This window comes from Triturus cristatus, chromosome 4_2 (genome assembly GCF_964204655.1).
Source record: "Triturus cristatus chromosome 4_2, aTriCri1.1, whole genome shotgun sequence".
Lineage (NCBI taxonomy): Eukaryota > Metazoa > Chordata > Amphibia > Caudata > Salamandridae > Triturus > Triturus cristatus.
The window spans coordinates 397180927-397204195 of NC_140586.1; the positions used below are offsets into that span (position 1 = coordinate 397180927).

The 23269-nt window shown below is 47.1% G+C and overlaps 1 protein-coding gene across 2 annotated transcripts in view; it reads left to right on the forward strand.

Moving 5' to 3' along the window:
• The first annotated feature begins 536 nt into the window (after positions 1-536).
• PTBP2 (polypyrimidine tract binding protein 2) overlaps positions 537-23269 on the forward strand; it is a 220129-nt gene continuing 197396 nt past the window's right edge. Inside the window, exon 1 of one of the 2 annotated variants that reach the window (XM_085601853.1) lies at positions 537-684. In XM_085601853.1, the coding sequence (XP_085457979.1) occupies positions 677-684 (8 nt within the window). In that variant the 5' untranslated portion in view covers positions 537-676. The remainder of the gene's footprint in view (positions 685-23269) is intronic. The other variant, XM_085601852.1, reaches the window with a different exon arrangement.

Genomic DNA, 23269 nt, shown 5'->3' on the forward strand with positions numbered 1-23269 from the left:
TACAAAAATATTCATCTCCGCAACGCAGGCACCCTTGCACCATGGTGCAGAGGTGCCTGCGTTGGCGCAGGCAGCCCATTGTGCGCCGGCGCAGGGGAAAAGGACAGGAATGCGCCTCATTTTGTAGATACGGCGCATTCCTGCCCTTTTCTTTTGCCGTAGGGAAGCGCAGCAGGAAGGCCTGCTGCGCTTCCCTACGGCAAAACCTAATAAATCTGCCCCAAGGAGTTCCGGTTTATACGCAATAGTCAATCCTATCAGCAGGATATTAACCGCCTTCACAATACCAATGATTTCATAAAATCAAAGGTCTCTTTTCATTACACTTTTTAGCGCCTTAGTTAAGAATCGTTTCATTCCGTAATTTTCAAACTTCACTTCTAGAAATGCTCACTGGAGTTATCACTGACAGGTACCACTACATGCACTGTACGCGCACCGCACACAGACAAACGCCCTCCCCCCTCCCTTTTGTAAACCGCGCCCTCATTGTAGCTGAATAGGCAATAACACCCATTCGCCGCTTTCCTTGCTTTTCGGCTATTCCCGTCAGTTCTCGGCTTTCATCACGCTCACGTTCGGCTGTTTCCGGGAAGCCATAGTCGCCATTTTGTCGCTGTTTGTCGGAGGCGGCTGCACGTACATACTTACCATCGAAGCGGCGACCTGTTCGGCAATGGACGGGTAGGTGGCTGCACGTTACCACTGTGAGCCTGGTACTGGAATGAGGTGGTCAGGGTGGCGGCGAGACGCCTCTGGCGGGGATTGTTGCGAGGACTTGCCACGCAGTCTTTTACGCGGGTGGTTAAAATGAAGGCCGTGTCAGCGGCTTAGGTAGGGCCGCAGAACGGGTTGGTGCTTTTTATTTAGTTGGTGGACGTTTCGGTACTGGTATAAGCAGCTGCCCCGCAGACTCAATAATTTTGTCCAAAAAGGGTGCACTGTTTGTCATCATGACTGTGTGTTGTAAGGCCTTATTATTACCACGTAAGTGTGTGTGTACCCTTTCCAGGGAACGAGCCCTCCTCCCCCACCCTTTGGTTCCCTGCCGCCAGAGCCATCCCTGCTTTGTTCCCACAAGACACGAGGGTTTGGGACGCTGGCGGCTCGTGCAACGGAGATTCAGTAGTGTTGCGTCCCTTAAACCCCCCCCCCCCCCCCTCGCGACCGTTCGCTGAAACTCCTGTATGACTCGCGCGGTGGTCTTACTTTGAACCCAAATGTTTAATTAAAAAATAGTCGATTGCTCGTTGTTAATTCTTGCTTGATTTATTTGTTCAAAAATGTATTAGGATTTTAATATTGAACGATAATTTCAGATTGAATCAACTTTTTAACGTCCTTGTAAAGCCGTGACAGTTCAGCAGTTGCCCACCCCTGTCTTGAGAATTCGAACGTTTGCGATTCTTCATTCTTTTGGTTCTGTTCACAACCCTTCATTCTGATCTTTGGGAAGTACACCCCCTGTGTTTTCTTTTTGCTCTTCGTCACTGTGCTTAAAGAGGTACTTGTTCCTTCTTAATTCCTGTGGGCTCAATGATTTTCCTGAATGCTTGTTCAAGATTTGCCACTTAACTCCTCAAAAACCTTATAGTGTTTGGATGACCTGACCGTTATGGCCTCTTCCAATGTCATTACATGCATAGTCGAAGTGAGTCCCAATGTGTATGGCTTGCCATGCATTTGTTTTAGGCCTTTGGGGTGGCGAAACAAATTATTGGATGGTAGTGGCACCACACTAGAGTTGGAGGAATGCCTGGTTTCAAATGTATTTGCTTGGATGCCTTTTTGGGAAGCGTTTTCTAGTTGTACGGTAGAAACTAGAGTAGCATGCTGGAGCGGTCTTTGGGCAGTGATTGATAGTGTTATTTATATAGGGTAGAAGAGTTAATGAACGTGCATAGTTCACACCAACGGTGGAACTCAAAATCCCACTTGACAGTTCCAAATGGTGATGGGTTGGTGCACTTCCACTCCAATATAAGTTGGTGTGATATTACTGCATAGCAGAGTAATATTAAACAAGCATTTGCAATGCAATAGGTCTCGCATTTATGCGAGTTTTAGCTATTGTAAATGACAATGCCTCTGTACCTGACAGTGATGGACGTAGATAGTGTGGTAGTGGAACTGCTGACCGTTGGCATGCTTGTGAATAGAATGTGGGCAAGTGCCCAGATGTTGCTGTCCAGTGGGTTGTGTGTATAAAAATGTGATTTTATGCCTGCTTGCTCCTGAGAATGCGTTACCATTAGCACAGGAATGGAACTTCGTTAGAATAAACCAGTTTGTTTATATAGTTTCAGCAATTTTGTACCCCCCCCCCCCCCCATTTTACATACTTAACATTTAATAAATAAAAAAAACGGCGCAAAGGAACGTTAAAAAAGAATACAGCCTGATACACCATGGAAAGTGTAATGGAGCACCGTTTTGCACTTTTGCTGCATGTGGATGCCTTTAATAACTTTAACTAGAGCATTTGTAAATGTCCACAGTTACCTTAAAGTTTTTCTTACATAGAGCTACTAAGCACTGCAAATAAGTGTCAATATGACGGAATATAGTGGTATTATTTTCCCAATCGCCAGTAGGAAGAAGGCTGCAATAACTGCTGGGGTTCTAACGTGCAAAATGCAGATCGCCGCATGTATCAGAGGCGGGCAATCGAATCTCCATGGCATCCTGCTGGTTTATCATGCACCAATGAAACAAGCACGTTTGAAACCAAATGAAACGATAGGTGCAAGGAGGTGGCTCAACATATAAAGCTGCCGACCTTGGAGCAGGAGAACAGGGTTCGAGCCTCGGCGTGGGTGGCATCATTTAATTATAAATAAACTGATATCTCATGTATATTAAATTTAAATAGTGTCAGGTGAGGGCAGGAAGCTGCCAGATGTAGAAATGCAAGCGCCAGCAGCATAAGTTAACTGTAGTCTTCAATTACAAAGGAAGACTACAGCGTGCAAAGCAGATGCCACTGAAACAGATGGCACTCAAGTGCAGGCAGAGTGAAATAACACAGTAGTTAGGCGCTGCTGTATCGGGACCACAGGGAAGTTAGGAAATCGCCAACAGAAAAAGAGATACCAACAACGGAGCCAATAGCAAGCACAAAGACAAATAACATTAAATTTAACACAACATACAGATTACTTTAGTTCTCGCTGAGACGGCGCATGCGCTGCCAAGGCGAGACCTAAAAACTAGGTCGGAGCGTTGCACCCACAAAAATAGTCGATAGATCTTTCAGTATATTGTTTAGAAAAAAACATTTTTATTTCCTTCCACTTTAAAAATAAATAATAATTATATATATATATATATATATATATATATTACCTACTGGCGATAGCCAGTAGGTAGTTATAGTTAGGACCACGTTTCCATAGGAAAACCTCAACATTCTATTTTGAATAACTTTGGCGCCGGTCGACGAATCCTCGCGAATTTCTCAAAATAGGTGGGGCGCTACGCTCCGCTCCTACCCTGAAAGTCTCGGGGGGATTCGTCAAGCGGGGGCTGAGATAAAAGGGGGGTCCCAAAACGCGTTTTTCCCATGCATTTTTCCATAGGACCTTTAGAACGAGCTACAGCCCGAATGGCTGAACAGAATTACTCAAAATTTGGCAGAGAGGTAGTCCCTAGGTCAAGGAAGTGCCTTTTGTAGGTTTGGTGTAAATCTGTTCAGTAGATTCTGAGAAAATAGCCTTTAAATCAATATATATATCTGAGCCAGCTTACGGTACGCTTACCGTACGCTTACGGTAAGCGTACGGTGGCGTGCGCGAGCGCGATTCTGATTGGCTCTTAGATCTTAGTAAACATTCGAATCGGCCGAAACCAGGAAGCGGCGGCCGCCATTTTGTCTCTCGCACTGAGAGAGATTTTTAAAATCGGAAGCCCAAAAACATGTAAAGGGGCTGTTTTGACAACTCCCTCCCACATAGTCATGTTGAGGGAGTCCCCAAACATCCCCCAAGTGCAAAAACGGTTTTATTTTTTTTTCGGCAATTTCGCGGGGTACGCTTACCGTACGCTTACGGTAAGCGTACGGTAAAAAAATAAAAATAAAAAAAACACTATCCACACTTACCCCACCCCCTGTGCTTTTGGTGGCCGAAGGCCACCAAATGTGCTGGGCTTATTACAATGGAAAAAAACACTATCCACACTTACCCCACCCCCTGTGCTTTTGGTGGCCGTAGGCCACCAAATGTACAGGGCTTATTATAAGGGAAAAAAACTTAGCATTTAAAAAACCGTACTAATTCACTGAAAAAACCATAGGTTTCACACACGTTATAGTTAGGAATTAGCATTTAAAAAACCTTGCAAATTCACTGAAAAAACCATAGGTTTCACACATGTTATAGTTAGTGGAAATTTTACTGATAAAAAACCAATGAAATTGCCCCGTTATAGTTAGCGCAGGCAACTATAACTCACGCGACCGCAATCCTCTGCTGATGACATATGTGTCTTTATGAAAAAAAAATATTTGTAATATATGTATAGCTAAAAATGTATGGAAGAAGACATGGGCAAATAAGTGTCTAAATACAGTATTAGCATCAGCAGAGGATTGTGGTCGCGTGAGTTATAGTTGCCTGCGCTAACTATAACGGGGCAATTTCATTGGTTTTTTATCAGTAAAATTTCCACTAACTATAACATGTGTGAAACCTATGGTTTTTTCAGTGAATATATATATATATATATATATATATATATATATATATATATATATATATTCCAGTAACCAAAAACGTACAGCCAACGCTTCGTTCAGTATACATTGAACTTCATCAGAGCTTTTGTGATCTTTATTCTGTGTTGGTATCCAATCCATCAGATAATGTTGGTATTACAATCCCGTCACGTGCAGTTTTTTATTCCTCTATTGAACATGGTATTTTGCTCCAACTCGTATAGGCCCAACAAGTAGACTTCAGTGAAAGAAAGGAGGGCACTGGTATGCCCCTACCGATCCCGGGATCCGTATAATAATGGAAGGTCAATTGACTATTCTTGTGGGTGCACCGCTCCCTCCTTGTTTATAATCTTACTCTAACGTGCATTGTTTACATTGTTTGTTGCCTACAGTTATATAACAGGCCCGTATGAATGTTTTTTTTTTTTTTTTGGAACGCTGAACATCATCCCGCTTCCACTGCTAGATACCGTAGTTAAGGCTGAACTATAAAGAAAATGTTCTATCTAGTTATACCCTAAGTGAGGTGTTATTGAACCTAATTTCTGCTGGTTCCTCCTAGGTGTGAAATATTGTTACACTAAATTACATTGTTTAGAATGCAGTTCTTGTGACTTGATTTGCATGTGGGATAAGGCATATGTTGCTGTCCACCATCATTCTGAAGTTCCTTACCTGATGATGGTTCTGTCTATAGTTTTTTGGATTGCGTCAGATAGTTGTAGGTTGGTAGATCAACCATAGTTCTCAAGTCTTTCTGTATTGAAATTGCGTTTAATGTGGTTGGTTGATCATAGTCTGTTCGTTAAACGGTACAGTACACTTGTCAAGTCTAGACGTGTCCTCGAGGTTTTGCAGTTCTTGGATAATCTCTGCACCATCTGCTAGTTGTAGCATGTTGGGTTGAATAAACTGATAAGTTTGGTAAAGGTTGGAGGTAAAGGTTCAACAGAAGTGGAAAGATTATTTGTGAGGCAGTTAACTAAGTTGTTCTTTTTGAAAGTTAGGCTGGCTTACCGTAATGACATTGTATTTGACCTTTGCACTGTAGTAATGTACATTTATCAGTACACTTGATCTTAATATCTCGTTCTGTAAGTCAATGTTTAGTTCCAATGTCATAAGTTTGTTTAGTAAAGTATTGTATTGTCAGCCTGAAGACATGAATGTACACCTTTAATTTTATGGTGCAGCAAATTGCAATTTAGGGGATCTGAACACTAAAGTTTCGCTTTATTGAAATTTTCTTGACTATTTTTGTGAAATGGTGTCATATAACCCTTTCCGCGCGGTGTGAATTTTCGCGCTGTACGGGAGTTTTATTGAGTGGGTTGAGTTCAGACGGCCCCCGGCCGTCCTCCGCACACGCCCACCGTGACGTCGGACGGCCGGGGCCATCCAAAGCTCACAAGATGTTAAATTTTTTTTTTTAATCAACGCAAAACATCTATGCTAAGAAATGTCCTTTATAGCCATATTTGTGTGAATTTCAACGTAACAGCTAGTCATAATGTAGTAACTGCAGGTAACATAGGAAGAAAACCTGCCCCAGTGGCAATTTGAACAAGAATTTGCAATGCAATAGATACCACGTTTACAAGAGTATGAGCTATTGGCATAGTAAATGACAATGCCTTTGATTTATGTGTTGTTTTCAAAACAGATAATTATATGGCATTGTCATTTACAATACCAATAGCTTAAACTCTTGCGAATGCGAGACCTATTGCCTTGCAAATGCGTTCGGCGCCTGTGCTATAACATTTTTTTAAAGCGCTAGGGTAGAGCTTGTCCTCCCTGAAATTATAGACCCATCCAGTACTACTCTCAGACAGCACCTACATCTTAATTTCATAACGTGACCTCTTGCTAGGAATGTACTTCCTAAAAACCAAATGGCCCTTGAAAAGGACCAAAGACTCGTTCACAGCTATTACTTTCCCTGGAGCATAGATCTATGTAAATCGATCTACAAAGTGATCAAGGACAAGCCAAATCTTAAAAGGACAGTCGCAATCAGGGTGATCTTGTGGCAACGCTAAACCATTATCAACAAAATGCAGCATCTGGAGCAGAAGCAAATAACGATAACGACTCCTGATAGCAGGAACTATAGAGGTTGCCATAAAGGAACTAGTAGACTAATATAAAGACGGTGATGGCTTCCTTATCGAGCCTGTTTAAGTTAAACCCACCCAAGGACGACTTCAAATCATACAGATTTGTGTAAGTCCACCAGGTAGCTTTAGAATGGGGCCTCAAGTCTGCACCGTTTTCCCTTAAATACTGTTCAGCATACAAATTAGTCTGCTTAACAATCTCATCCAAAAATACATCATCCATCTACAACTGAAAAAATGTTATAAGCAAAAAGTTTTCTGTATTCACTCTACACCCTGTAACACCAGTGAAGGCAGTCAACACCAGCTGCACCATGTTTGGGGCAACCTGGAGTTTAGCTCTTCCAATAGAAAGCCTTGCATCCTCAGGCTGCAATCCAGATGCCTCTTGCTTTACTATCGACGCATCAGTGTCCTCTATAACAGTCACGTCGTCTGCACTGAGTGTCTTCATCCTCCGATGTTTAAAAAAAAAAAAAAAAAAAATTATTGTGCAAGGTGTGAATGACAAACACAGCAGTTCGCCTACAACCCTGAGGCCGGCGGCGTATACATATAAGGCACAGCTTCATAGCCCACATCCTGGAGGCCGGGCAGCGTTGTTCTTAAGAGTTGCAATTCTTGATGGTATACAGTGTGTCTGCTGTGCTACAGTAATCCTAGACGGATCTCAAATTTTTATATCATACAAACAAAATGATGTAATCATGGCTCTTAAGTTGTATGCCACCACTGAACCCATCTTATGTATGTAGTGTATCTTGCTAAACTACTGAGTTAAGTCCACAGGGCCTGGAAGAAAGTGTCTTCACGTGATCTGCAAATTTAAGTTGAGCTTGACCGCTATACATTTGCACTGTAAGGAATTTAAGTAGGTAATCCCATTAAGATGAATAGACCATTGTCCACACCTGTAGGACGGTGTCACAATGATTGTATGATATCACTGATGCCGTTTAATATGTCATGTAATATGTGAGGTCATGACCAGTGCAAGTTATAGTTGGCTCAGTAAATTAGGACTGGTGAATTTCATTGGTATTTTTACCTGGTTCTGAAACATTGGTTATTAGGTTTTGCCTACACATGGCTTGCGCTGTTGCCTGTGAATTCTCTTGTATTTAATATATCTTAACCCCTTCGCTGCTAGGCCTTTTCCCCTCCTGTGCTAAGCCCTTTTTGGGCTATTTGAGGTAGTGCGCGCTTAGGCCCCTGTAACTTTTTGACCACATTAGGTATCCACGCCAAATTTGCGTCCTTTTCTTCCAACATCTTGGGGATTCTAAAGGTACCCAGGGTTTGTGGATTCTCCTAGAGGGTTCCCAGAAATTAGTCAAAATACAGCAATTTTTTTTTTTTTTTGTGAAAAATGTGAAAAATGGGCTGCAAATGAAAGCTTCTGGGTTTTTCTCTGCAAATGGTATCAAAAAAGGGTTTGTGGGGCTGAAATCACAATTTCTCCAGCTTTTAGGGAATGACAGACTTTTGTTAGAAAACCAACATTTTTTACACAGTTTTGGCATTTTTCTGGGACATACCCTATTTTTGCTATTTTTTGTGCTTTCAACCTCCTTCCAGTTAACGGTAGAAAAGGGTAACAAAACAATAATGGATCCTGGAAAGCTATACATTTTTGAAAAGTAGACAAAATTCTGAATTCAGCAAGGGGTCATTTGCGTAGATCCATCAAGGTTTCTTTATAGAAATTTACAGGCAAATATATGAGAAATTAAAAATTTGTTGAAAAAAGCAGCCTCTTGAGTCAACGTTTTTACCTGTAACTTCTTCGAATTATGACATCTCTTTGAAAGCAATGTACCGTTACATCCGGTAGACCTTCCTGGTTGTGTGGACATATAGGACTTGTAGGTTCATCAAGAGCCCAACGAACCCAGAGTAGAAAAATGAGCAGCATTTTGTAATGTTTTTTTTTTTTGGTCCGGGTATATAGCAATTATTGTGGGAAAATGTATACTTGGAAAAATCGGTATGAAAGTCACCTATGTATTTCTGAAATGGGAACAAATTACAGAGTTCAGAAACAGTGCATATTTGCACATTTTCGAAATTGGGAATACTCATATTTGCATGACAATTATTGGTCATTTTTCAAAATGACTTTTTTTTTACACAATGTCTTTCATTTGGAAGGGAGAAATGCATCAAAAATCAACAGGTAATAACAGTAGCTTTACAAATTTGAACTACCCTAAGTCTCCCGAGAAAAATGGTACCTCACTTGTGTGGGTAGGCATAGTGCCCACGACAGGAAGTGGCTCAAAACCTAAGGTGAACACACCACATTTTCACACTGAAAATTTACACTTTTTTTGCAAAGAGTCTAGCTGTAGTTTTTGAACCCTAGCCCTGCCGGCACCTAGGGAAACCTAGCAAACCTATACATTTTTGAAAACTAGACACCCAGGGGAATCCAGGATGGGGTGACTTGACTGCCTCCCACCATGGTCTGTTACCCAGAATCCCTTGCAAACGTAAAAAATTGAAAAAAAAACCACATTTTCCCCACATTTCTGTGATGCAAAGTTCTGGAATCTGCGTGGATCCACAAATTTCCACCCACCCCGCGTTCCCCAAAGTCCTACGAGAAAAATGGTACCTCACTTGTGCGGGTCGGCCTAGTGCCCGCGACAGGAAACGGCGCAAAACGCAACGTGGTTTTGGAGTGAAAAATGACCCTTTTTTTGGCAAAGTGACTAGCTGTAGATTTTGTACCCTAGCCCTGCCGGCACCTAGGGAAACCTAGCAAACCTATACATTTCTGAAAACTAGACACCCAGGGGAATCCAGGATGGGGTGACTTGACTGCCTCCCACCATGGTCTGTTACCCAGAATCCCTTGCAAACGTAAAAAATTGAAAAAAAAACCACATTTTCCCCACATTTCTGTGATGCAAAGTTCTGGAATCTGCGTGGATCCACAAATTTCCACCCACCCCGCGTTCCCCAAAGTCCTACGAGAAAAATGGTACCTCACTTGTGCGGGTCGGCCTAGTGCCCGCGACAGGAAACGGCGCAAAACGCAACGTGGTTTTGGAGTGAAAAATGACCCTTTTTTTGGCAAAGTGACTAGCTGTAGATTTTGTACCCTAGCCCTGCCGGCACCTAGGGAAACCTAGCAAACCTATACATTTCTGAAAACTAGACACCCAGGGGAATCCAGGATGGGGTGACTTGACTGCCTCCCACCATGGTCTGTTACCCAGAATCCCTTGCAAACGTAAAAAATTGAAAAAAAAACCACATTTTCCCCACATTTCTGTGATGCAAAGTTCTGGAATCTGCGTGGATCCACAAATTTCCACCCACCCCGCGTTCCCCAAAGTCCTACGAGAAAAATGGTACCTCACTTGTGCGGGTCGGCCTAGTGCCCGCGACAGGAAACGGCGCAAAACGCAACGTGGTTTTGGAGTGAAAAATGACCCTTTTTTTGGCAAAGTGACTAGCTGTAGATTTTGTACCCTAGCCCTGCCGGCACCTAGGGAAACCTAGCAAACCTATACATTTCTGAAAACTAGACACCCAGGGGAATCCAGGATGGGGTGACTTGACTGCCTCCCACCATGGTCTGTTACCCAGAATCCCTTGCAAACGTAAAAAATTGACAAAAAAAACACATTTTCCCCACATTTCTGTGATGGAAAGTTCTGGAATCTGCGTGGATCCACAAATTTCCACCCACCCCGCGTTCCCCAAAGTCCTACGAGAAAAATGGTACCTCACTTGTGCGGGTCGGCCTAGTGCCCGCGACAGGAAACGGCGCAAAACGCAACATGGTTTTGGAGTGAAAAATGACCCTTTTTTTGGCAAAGTGACTAGCTGTAGATTTTGTACCCTAGCCCTGCCGGCACCTAGGGAAACCTAGCAAACCTATACATTTCTGAAAACTAGACACCCAGGGGAATCCAGGATGGGGTGACTTGACTGCCTCCCACCATGGTCTGTTACCCAGAATCCCTTGCAAACGTAAAAAATTGACAAAAAAAACACATTTTCCCCACATTTCTGTGATGGAAAGTTCTGGAATCTGTGTGGATCCACAAATTTCCACCCACCCCGCGTTCCCCAAAGTCCTACGAGAAAAATGGTACCTCACTTGTGCGGGTCGGCCTAGTGCCCGCGACAGGAAACGGCGCAAAACGCAACATGGTTTTGGAGTGAAAAATGACCCTTTTTTTGGCAAAGTGACTAGCTGTAGATTTTGTACCCTAGCCCTGCCGGCACCTAGGGAAACCTAGCAAACCTATACATTTCTGAAAACTAGACACCCAGGGGAATCCAGGATGGGGTGACTTGACTGCCTCCCACCATGGTCTGTTACCCAGAATCCCTTGCAAACGTAAAAAATTGACAAAAAAAACACATTTTCCCCACATTTCTGTGATGGAAAGTTCTGGAATCTGCGTGGATCCACAAATTTCCACCCACCCCGCGTTCCCCAAAGTCCTACGAGAAAAATGGTACCTCACTTGTGCGGGTCGGCCTAGTGCCCGCGACAGGAAACGGCGCAAAACGCAACGTGGTTTTGGAGTGAAAAATGACCCTTTTTTTGGCAAAGTGACTAGCTGTAGATTTTGTACCCTAGCCCTGCCGGCACCTAGGGAAACCTAGCAAACCTATACATTTCTGAAAACTAGACACCCAGGGGAATCCAGGATGGGGTGACTTGACTGCCTCCCACCATGGTCTGTTACCCAGAATCCCTTGCAAACGTAAAAAATTGACAAAAAAAACACATTTTCCCCACATTTCTGTGATGGAAAGTTCTGGAATCTGCGTGGATCCACAAATTTCCACCCACCCCGCGTTCCCCAAAGTCCTACGAGAAAAATGGTACCTCACTTGTGCGGGTCGGCCTAGTGCCCGCGACAGGAAACGGCGCAAAACGCAACATGGTTTTGGAGTGAAAAATGACCCTTTTTTTGGCAAAGTGACTAGCTGTAGATTTTGTACCCTAGCCCTGCCGGCACCTAGGGAAACCTAGCAAACCTATACATTTCTGAAAACTAGACACCCAGGGGAATCCAGGATGGGGTGACTTGACTGCCTCCCACCATGGTCTGTTACCCAGAATCCCTTGCAAACATAAAAAATTGACAAAAAAAACACATTTTCCCCACATTTCTGTGATGGAAAGTTCTGGAATCTGCGTGGATCCACAAATTTCCACCCACCCCGCGTTCCCCAAAGTCCTACGAGAAAAATGGTACCTCACTTGTGCGGGTCGGCCTAGTGCCCGCGACAGGAAACGGCGCAAAACGCAACATGGTTTTGGAGTGAAAAATGACCCTTTTTTTGGCAAAGTGACTAGCTGTAGATTTTGTACCCTAGCCCTGCCGGCACCTAGGGAAACCTAGCAAACCTATACATTTCTGAAAACTAGACACCCAGGGGAATCCAGGATGGGGTGACTTGACTGCCTCCCACCATGGTCTGTTACCCAGAATCCCTTGCAAACGTAAAAAATTGACAAAAAAAACACATTTTCCCCACATTTCTGTGATGGAAAGTTCTGGAATCTGCGTGGATCCACAAATTTCCACCCACCCCGCGTTCCCCAAAGTCCTACGAGAAAAATGGTACCTCACTTGTGCGGGTCGGCCTAGTGCCCGCGACAGGAAACGGCGCAAAACGCAACGTGGTTTTGGAGTGAAAAATGACCCTTTTTTTGGCAAAGTGACTAGCTGTAGATTTTGTACCCTAGCCCTGCCGGCACCTAGGGAAACCTAGCAAACCTATACATTTCTGAAAACTAGACACCCAGGGGAATCCAGGATGGGGTGACTTGACTGCCTCCCACCATGGTCTGTTACCCAGAATCCCTTGCAAACGTAAAAAATTGACAAAAAAAACACATTTTCCCCACATTTCTGTGATGGAAAGTTCTGGAATCTGCGTGGATCCACAAATTTCCACCCACCCCGCGTTCCCCAAAGTCCTACGAGAAAAATGGTACCTCACTTGTGCGGGTCGGCCTAGTGCCCGCGACAGGAAACGGCGCAAAACGCAACGTGGTTTTGGAGTGAAAAATGACCCTTTTTTTGGCAAAGTGACTAGCTGTAGATTTTGTACCCTAGCCCTGCCGGCACCTAGGGAAACCTAGCAAACCTATACATTTCTGAAAACTAGACACCCAGGGGAATCCAGGATGGGGTGACTTGACTGCCTCCCACCATGGTCTGTTACCCAGAATCCCTTGCAAACGTAAAAAATTGACAAAAAAAACACATTTTCCCCACATTTCTGTGATGGAAAGTTCTGGAATCTGCGTGGATCCACAAATTTCCACCCACCCCGCGTTCCCCAAAGTCCTACGAGAAAAATGGTACCTCACTTGTGCGGGTCGGCCTAGTGCCCGCGACAGGAAACGGCGCAAAACGCAACGTGGTTTTGGAGTGAAAAATGACCCTTTTTTTGGCAAAGTGACTAGCTGTAGATTTTGTACCCTAGCCCTGCCGGCACCTAGGGAAACCTAGCAAACCTATACATTTCTGAAAACTAGACACCCAGGGGAATCCAGGATGGGGTGACTTGACTGCCTCCCACCATGGTCTGTTACCCAGAATCCCTTGCAAACGTAAAAAATTGACAAAAAAAACACATTTTCCCCACATTTCTGTGATGGAAAGTTCTGGAATCTGCGTGGATCCACAAATTTCCACCCACCCCGCGTTCCCCAAAGTCCTACGAGAAAAATGGTACCTCACTTGTGCGGGTCGGCCTAGTGCCCGCGACAGGAAACGGCGCAAAACGCAACGTGGTTTTGGAGTGAAAAATGACCCTTTTTTTTGGCAAAGTGACTAGCTGTAGATTTTGTACCCTAGCCCTGCCGGCACCTAGGGAAACCTAGCAAACGTATACATTTCTGAAAACTAGACACCCAGGGGAATCCAGGATGGGGTGACTTGACTGCCTCCCACCATGGTCTGTTACCCAGAATCCCTTGCAAACGTAAAAAATTGACAAAAAAAACACATTTTCCCCACATTTCTGTGATGGAAAGTTCTGGAATCTGCGTGGATCCACAAATTTCCACCCACCCCGCGTTCCCCAAAGTCCTACGAGAAAAATGGTACCTCACTTGTGCGGGTCGGCCTAGTGCCCGCGACAGGAAACGGCGCAAAACGCAACGTGGTTTTGGAGTGAAAAATGACCCTTTTTTTGGCAAAGTGACTAGCTGTAGATTTTGTACCCTAGCCCTGCCGGCACCTAGGGAAACCTACCAAACCTATACATTTCTGAAAACTAGACACCCGGCGGTTTCCAGGGAGGTATGGCTTGCGTGGATCCCCCAACGTTTCCTTACCCAGAATCCCCTGCAAACCTCAATTTTTGCTCAAAAAATCACTTTTTTAACACATTTTGGGGTGGGAAAGTAGTGGCATCACCGGGCTCACACAAATTTACCACCACCCAGCGTTCCCCCAGGTCTCCCGGTAAAAATGGTGCCTCACTTGTGTGGGAGGCCCAAGTACCCGCGGCAGGCAAGGGCCCCAAAGGTAGTGAGGCCACCTCAAGATGGCCTATCGCCAAACCACCTGGTTTTGCAAGGGGGGTCACTTTGGTTTTTGGCCCGGTGCGCGGCGGCCATCTAGGGAAACCTACCAAACCCAGGCATTTTTGAAAACTAGACACCCGGCGGCTTCCAGGGAGGTATGGCTTGCGTGGATCCCCCAACGTTTCCTTACCCAGAATCCCCTGCAAACCTCAATTTTTGCTCAAAAAATCACTTTTTTCACACATTTTGGGGTGGGAAAGTAGTGGCATCACCGGGCTCACACAAATTTACCACCACCCAGCGTTCCCCCAGGTCTCCCGGTAAAAATGGTGCCTCACTTGTGTGGGAGGCCCAAGTACCCGCGGCAGGCAAGGGCCCCAAACGTAGTGAGGCCACCTCAAGATGGCCTATCGCCAAACCACCTGGTTTTGCAAGGGGGGTCACTTTGGTTTTTGGCCCGGTGCGCGGCGGCCATCTAGGGAAACCTACCAAACCCAGGCATTTTTGAAAACTAGACACCCGGCGGCTTCCAGGGAGGTATGGCTTGCGTGGATCCCCCAACGTTTCCTTACCCAGAATCCCCTGCAAACCTCAATTTTTGCTCAAAAAATCACTTTTTTCACACATTTTGGGGTGGGAAAGTAGTGGCATCACCGGGCTCACACAAATTTACCACCACCCAGCGTTCCCCCAGGTCTCCCGGTAAAAATGGTGCCTCACTTGTGTGGGAGGCCCAAGTACCCGCGGCAGGCAAGGGCCCCAAACGTAGTGAGGCGACCTCAAGATGGCCTATCGCCAAACCACCTGGTTTTGCAAGGGGGGTCACTTTGGTTTTTGGCCCGGTGCGCGGCGGCCATCTAGGGAAACCTACCAAACCCAGGCATTTTTGAAAACTAGACACCCGGCGGCTTCCAGGGAGGTATGGCTTGCGTGGATCCCCCAACGTTTCCTTACCCAGAATCCCCTGCAAACCTCAATTTTTGCTCAAAAAATCACTTTTTTCACACATTTTGGGGTGGGAAAGTAGTGGCATCACCGGGCTCACACAAATTTACCACCACCCAGCGTTCCCCCAGGTCTCCCGGTAAAAATGGTGCCTCACTTGTGTGGGAGGCCCAAGTACCCGCGGCAGGCAAGGGCCCCAAACGTAGTGAGGCCACCTCAAGATGGCCTATCGCCAAACCACCTGGTTTTGCAAGGGGGGTCACTTTGGTTTTTGGCCCGGTGCGCGGCGGCCATCTAGGGAAACCTACCAAACCCAGGCATTTTTGAAAACTAGACACCCGGCGGCTTCCAGGGAGGTATGGCTTGCGTGGATCCCCCAACGTTTCCTTACCCAGAATCCCCTGCAAACCTCAATTTTTGCTCAAAAAATCACTTTTTTCACACATTTTGGGGTGGGAAAGTAGTGGCATCACCGGGCTCACACAAATTTACCACCACCCAGCGTTCCCCCAGGTCTCCCGGTAAAAATGGTGCCTCACTTGTGTGGGAGGCCCAAGTACCCGCGGCAGGCAAGGGCCCCAAACGTAGTGAGGCCACCTCAAGATGGCCTATCGCCAAACCACCTGGTTTTGCAAGGGGGGTCACTTTGGTTTTTGGCCCGGTGCGCGGCGGCCATCTAGGGAAACCTACCAAACCCAGGCATTTTTGAAAACTAGACACCCGGCGGCTTCCAGGGAGGTATGGCTTGCGTGGATCCCCCAACGTTTCCTTACCCAGAATCCCCTGCAAACCTCAATTTTTGCTCAAAAAATCACTTTTTTCACACATTTTGGGGTGGGAAAGTAGTGGCATCACCGGGCTCACACAAATTTACCACCACCCAGCGTTCCCCCAGGTCTCCCGGTAAAAATGGTGCCTCACTTGTGTGGGAGGCCCAAGTACCCGCGGCAGGCAAGGGCCCCAAACGTAGTGAGGCCACCTCAAGATGGCCTATCGCCAAACCACCTGGTTTTGCAAGGGGGGTCACTTTGGTTTTTGGCCCGGTGCGCGGCGGCCATCTAGGGAAACCTACCAAACCCAGGCATTTTTGAAAACTAGACACCCGGCGGCTTCCAGGGAGGTATGGCTTGCGTGGATCCCCCAACGTTTCCTTACCCAGAATCCCCTGCAAACCTCAATTTTTGCTCAAAAAATCACATTTTTAACACATTTGGGGGTGGGAAAGTAGTGGCATCACCGGGCTCACACAAATTTACCACCACCCAGCGTTCCCCCAGGTCTCCCGGTAAAAATGGTGCCTCACTTGTGTGGGAGGCCCAAGTACCCGCGGCAGGCAAGGGCCCCAAACGTAGTGAGGCAACATCAACATTGCCTATCCCAAAGGTCGCCTCACTACGTTTGGGGCCCTTGCCTGCCGCGGGTACTTGGGCCTCCCACACAAGTGAGGCACCATTTTTACCGGGAGACCTGGGGGAACGCTGGGTGGTGGTAAATTTGTGTGAGCCCGGTGATGCCACTACTTTCCCACCCCAAAATGTGTGAAAAAAGTGATTTTGTGAGCAAAAATTGAGGTTTGCAGGGGATTCTGGGTAAGGAAACGTTGGGGGATCCACGCAAGCCATACCTCCCTGGAAGCCGCCGGGTGTCTAGTTTTCAAAAATGCCTGGGTTTGGTAGGTTTCCCTAGATGGCCGCCGCGCACCGGGCCAAAAACCAAAGTGACCCCCCTTGCAAAACCAGGTGGTTTGGCGATAGGCCATCTTGAGGTGGCCTCACTACGTTTGGGGCCCTTGCCTGCCGCGGGTACTTGGGCCTCCCACACAAGTGAGGCACCATTTTTACCGGGAGACCTGGGGGAACGCTGGGTGGTGGTAAATTTGTGTGAGCCCGGTGATGCCACTACTTTCCCACCCCAAAATGTGTGAAAAAAGTGATTTTTTGAGCAAAAATTGAGGTTTGCAGGGGATTCTGGGTAAGGAAACGTTGGGGGATCCACGCAAGCCATACCTCCCTGGAAGCCGCCGGGTGTCTAGTTTTCAAAAATGCCTGGGTTTGGTAGGTTTCCCTAGATGGCCGCCGCGCACCGGGCCAAAAACCAAAGTGACCCCCCTTGCAAAACCAGGTGGTTTGGCGATAGGCCATCTTGAGGTGGCCTCACTACCTTTGGGGCCCTTGCCTGCCGCGGGTACTTGGGCCTCCCACACAAGTGAGGCACCATTTTTACCGGGAGACCTGGGGGAACGCTGGGTGGTGGTAAATTTGTGTGAGCCCGGTGATGCCACTACTTTCCCACCCCAAAATGTGTGAAAAAAGTGATTTTTTGAGCAAAAATTGAGGTTTGCAGGGGATTCTGGGTAAGGAAACGTTGGGGGATCCACGCAAGCCATACCTCCCTGGAAGCCGCCGGGTGTCTAGTTTTCAAAAATGCCTGGGTTTGGTAGGTTTCCCTAGATGGCCGCCGCGCACCGGGCCAAAAACCAAAGTGACCCCCCTTGCAAAACCAGGTGGTTTGGCGATAGGCCATCTTGAGGTGGCCTCACTACGTTTGGGGCCCTTGCCTGCCGCGGGTACTTGGGCCTCCCACACAAGTGAGGCACCATTTTTACCGGGAGACCTGGGGGAACGCTGGGTGGTGGTAAATTTGTGTGAGCCCGGTGATGCCACTACTTTCCCACCCCAAAATGTGTGAAAAAAGTGATTTTTTGAGCAAAAATTGAGGTTTGCAGGGGATTCTGGGTAAGGAAACGTTGGGGGATCCACGCAAGCCATACCTCCCTGGAAGCCGCCGGGTGTCTAGTTTTCAAAAATGCCTGGGTTTGGTAGGTTTCCCTAGATGGCCGCCGCGCACCGGGCCAAAAACCAAAGTGACCCCCCTTGCAAAACCAGGTGGTTTGGCGATAGGCCATCTTGAGGTGGCCTCACTACGTTTGGGGCCCTTGCCTGCCGCGGGTACTTGGGCCTCCCACACAAGTGAGGCACCATTTTTACCGGGAGACCTGGGGGAACGCTGGGTGGTGGTAAATTTGTGTGAGCCCGGTGATGCCACTACTTTCCCACCCCAAAATGTGTGAAAAAAGTGATTTTTTGAGCAAAAATTGAGGTTTGCAGGGGATTCTGGGTAAGGAAACGTTGGGGGATCCACGCAAGCCATACCTCCCTGGAAGCCGCCGGGTGTCTAGTTTTCAAAAATGCCTGGGTTTGGTAGGTTTCCCTAGATGGCCGCCGCGCACCGGGCCAAAAACCAAAGTGACCCCCCTTGCAAAACCAGGTGGTTTGGCGATAGGCCATCTTGAGGTGGCCTCACTACGTTTGGGGCCCTTGCCTGCCGCGGGTACTTGGGCCTCCCACACAAGTGAGGCACCATTTTTACCGGGAGACCTGGGGGAACGCTGGGTGGTGGTAAATTTGTGTGAGCCCGGTGATGCCACTACTTTCCCACCCCAAAATGTGTGAAAAAAGTGATTTTTTGAGCAAAAATTGAGGTTTGCAGGGGATTCTGGGTAAGGAAACGTTGGGGGATCCACGCAAGCCATACCTCCCTGGAAGCCGCCGGGTGTCTAGTTTTCAAAAATGCCTGGGTTTGGTAGGTTTCCCTAGATGGCCGCCGCGCACCGGGCCAAAAACCAAAGTGACCCCCCTTGCAAAACCAGGTGGTTTGGCGATAGGCCATCTTGAGGTGGCCTCACTACCTTTGGGGCCCTTGCCTGCCGCGGGTACTTGGGCCTCCCACACAAGTGAGGCACCATTTTTACCAGGAGACCTGGGGGAACGCTGGGTGGTGGTAAATTTGTGTGAGCCCGGTGATGCCACTACTTTCCCACCCCAAAATGTGTGAAAAAAGTGATTTTTTGAGCAAAAATTGAGGTTTGCAGGGGATTCTGGGTAAGGAAACGTTGGGGGATCCACGCAAGCCATACCTCCCTGGAAGCCGCCGGGTGTCTAGTTTTCAAAAATGCCTGGGTTTGGTAGGTTTCCCTAGATGGCCGCCGCGCACCGGGCCAAAAACCAAAGTGACCCCCCTTGCAAAACCAGGTGGTTTGGCGATAGGCCATCTTGAGGTGGCCTCACTACCTTTGGGGCCCTTGCCTGCCGCGGGTACTTGGGCCTCCCACACAAGTGAGGCACCATTTTTACCGGGAGACCTGGGGGAACGCTGGGTGGTGGTAAATTTGTGTGAGCCCGGTGATGCCACTACTTTCCCACCCCAAAATGTGTGAAAAAAGTGATTTTTTGGGCAAAAATTGAGGTTTGCAGGGGATTCTGGGTAAGGAAACGTTGGGGGATCCACGCAAGCCATACCTCCCTGGAAGCCGCCGGGTGTCTAGTTTTCAAAAATGCCTGGGTTTGGTAGGTTTCCCTAGATGGCCGCCGAGCCCTGGGCAAAAAACAAAAGTAACCCCCCTTGCATAACCAGATTACCTATTGTTACTACAGCGTGAGAATTTAGGAATAATACTGCAAAGAAAATGTGGCAGACAATTTGAGGTTTACAGGACAATGGGGATAAAAAATATTTTTCAAATCACTAGAGAGACATCACCATGAACTCCCAAAGGTTTTCGACAATATCTACAGTTGGTGGGTTATTCTTACATGGAAAGTGTACCTTGGCAGAGAAACAAAAAAAAAAGATTCCTGCACAACCATCTATTCCTCAAACACACACACATACTGGTTGGATTTGGCACGAGGGCAAGTCATGGTTCAGTGTATTAAATTTTATTAACAAGAGATTTCACAAATATGAAATGCACTGTCAATAATTAAATTCACAAAAATCCAAACCAATGACTTGCAGCTCGTGAGCTGTAAAGCCACGTCAAGGCACCAACCGCTTTACAGGCCATTCACACACCTTTCATACGTGATACAAACAAGACCATTCGCACCACCAGGTACAAAAGCAACACAGTACAAAAATCACCAAAAAGGGACAAGGTACACCCTGCTTCAAAAAACAAATATTACTGCACAGTCATCTAACCCGCAAGCACACGCACATACTGGTTGGATTTGGCACGAGGGTGAGTGATGGTTCAGTAGATAAAATTGTATTACCAAGTGATTTCACAAAAAATGAAATGCACTGGTAATAATTGAAAGGGCAAGAAACTGAACCATTGACTCACAGCTCGTGAGCTGTAAAGCCACGACAAGGCACCAACCTCTTTACAGGCCATTCATACACCTTTCATACGTGTGAGACATACAAAACCATTCACACCGCCAGCCGCGGGCCCATCACATAACAAAACTCACACCGGCACACAGCGCCATTCAAGGGCCCATCACTTTCACACGCCCACAATCCAGACACAGCAACTACACAGGCAGAAGGATTGCGTGGAGTGGCACTCAGCTAGCAGTGTGTGTAGTGACCAGCAGAAAGTCACTACTCACACACAGCCAGCCAAGCACCGGTCGACACACACCGCTAGCCAAACGCCAGTCCACGCACACCGCTAGCCAAGCGCCAGTCCAGGCACACCACCATCCAATCGCCAGTCCAGGCACACCGGCAGCCAATCGCCAATCCACCTACACCGCCAGCCAAGCTCCAGTCCACGGACACCACCAGACAAGCACCATTCCACACACACCGCCAGCCAAGCTCCAGTCCACACACACCACCAGACAAGCTCCAGTCCACGGACACCACCAGCCAAGCTCCAGTCCACGGACACCACCAGCCAAACACCAGTCCGCACACACCACCAGTCCACACACACTGCCAGCCAAGAACCAGTCCACGCACAGCGCCAGCCAAGCACCATTCCACGCACACCACCAGCCAAGCACCATTCCACGCACACCGCCAGCCAAGCACCATTCCACGCACACCACCAGCCACGCACACCACCAGCCACGCACCAGTCCACGCACACCGCCAGTCCATGCACACCGCCAGTCCACGCACACCGTCAGCCAAGCACCATTCCACGCACACCACCAACCAAGTGCCAGTCCACACACACCAACAGCCAAGCGCAAGCCTACACACACCGCCATCACATTTTGGATTTTTTTAGAAAAAAATAAAAACACAAACAAATCGCAAATAGATACAAATTTTCTAACAGAAAATCAGCAACTAAATACATTGCACTAACACCAACCTTGAAACAGAATCAAATTATCCAAAGAATACAGACCAGCCAGTTCACTTTACCACTCAAGAATCCTCCCAAAAATTTTTTCGCGTGTGGTACGCTCTAAAACAAGCAGAGAGACACAGTGCAGGATGAGAGGGACAATCGGGGCAGTACATACGACACTCCTTCCGCGTACCTCTTCGCCAACAGACTCTACATCTCCTACTGGGAAAATCTTTTGCGGGTGTGGGAGGAATGTGATCTGGAAAGTGGCGTTCTTTCAATCTAGCAACATCCTCCACCAGTCCAACTCTAGGAACACTTGCCTGTTCCACTACAACAAGGCTGCCTATTACAGACTCCTGAAACTTAACAAAAGTCATCGTTGACTCAGGGCAAGAATCCTGGAACACAACAAAAGCATTAAACATTGCCAAGTGGAAAAGATGGATAGCCAACTTCTTGTACCAAATGTAAGCCTTACGAAGAGCAGTGTAAGGTTCCAACCTCTGATCTACTCTGTCAACACCACCCATGTACCTATTATAGTCTAAAACACATACAGGTTTGCGCGCTTCAGCGACCTGACCCCAAACAGTCACAGGTGCAGTGCTTTCATCATGGATGGAAGTCAGCATGTAGACATCTCTCCTGTCTGTAAACTTCACAGCAAGAAGCTCCTGGCAACGCAACGCACTGCACTGTCCCCGCACAAGCTTTTGACAAACAAGTTCTTTCGGAAAACCTTTACGGTTACAGCGGACTGTGCCACAAGCAAAAGTGTCCACTTTGGCCAATTCCCTGAACAACCGTACACCAGTGTAGAAGTTATCTACATATAAATGGTGGCCTTTGTTAAAAAATCCTCTTCCAAGTTCCCAAACAATTTTCTCAGTCACTCCAAAAGTGGACGGACAACCAGGGAGGTTAAACCTAGATTCCTTACCGGTGTACACCCTGAAATTGGAGACATATCCAGTCCTACTGTCACACAGCATATACAGCTTTATTCCATAGCGTGCCCTCTTACTAGGAATGTATTGCCTAAAAACCAAGCGGCCCTTGAACAACACCAAAGACTCATCCACTGCAATTTCTCTACCAGGGGCATAAATCTCAGAAAATCGATCAACAAAGTGATCAAGGACAGGCCTAATCTTAAAAAGACGGTCACAATCAGGGTGATCTCGTGGCAACGCTAAACCATTATCTACAAAGTGCATCATCCGAAGCAGAAGCAAATACCTGTCACGACTCATGACTGCCGGAAAAATAGACGTTGCCATCAAGGGACTGCTAGACCAATATGAAGCCAATGATGGCTTCCTTAGCAAGCCCATCAAAAAAGTTAAACCCAAGAACTTCTTCATCTCTTCAACATTTGTGGGAGTCCACCGGGTAGCTCTAGAGTGTGGCTTAAGACTGGCACTGTTGTCCCTCAAAAACTGTTCGGCATACAAATTAGTCTGCTCAACAATCTCTGCCAAAAACACATCGTCCATAAACAACTGAAAAAAATTTACAGGCAAAAAGTTCTCGGTATTCACTCTAGACCCTGGAACACCAGTAAACTCAGGAAATTCCGGCTGCACCATGCCAGGGGCAACCCAGAGGTCATCACTTTCAACGGGAAGACTTGCAGCCCCAGCCTGCAGCCCAGATGTCTCTTGCCGCACTACACCAACGGAAAGGCTTGCAGCCCCAGCCTGCAGCCCAGATGTCTCTTGCCGCACTACACCAACGGGAAGCCTTGCAGTCCCAGCCTGCAGCCCAGATGTCTCTTGCCGCACTACACCAACGGGAAGCCTTGCAGCCGCAGGCTGCAGCCCAGATGCCTCTTGCCGCACTATCGGCACATCAGTCTCCTCCTCTAACACAGG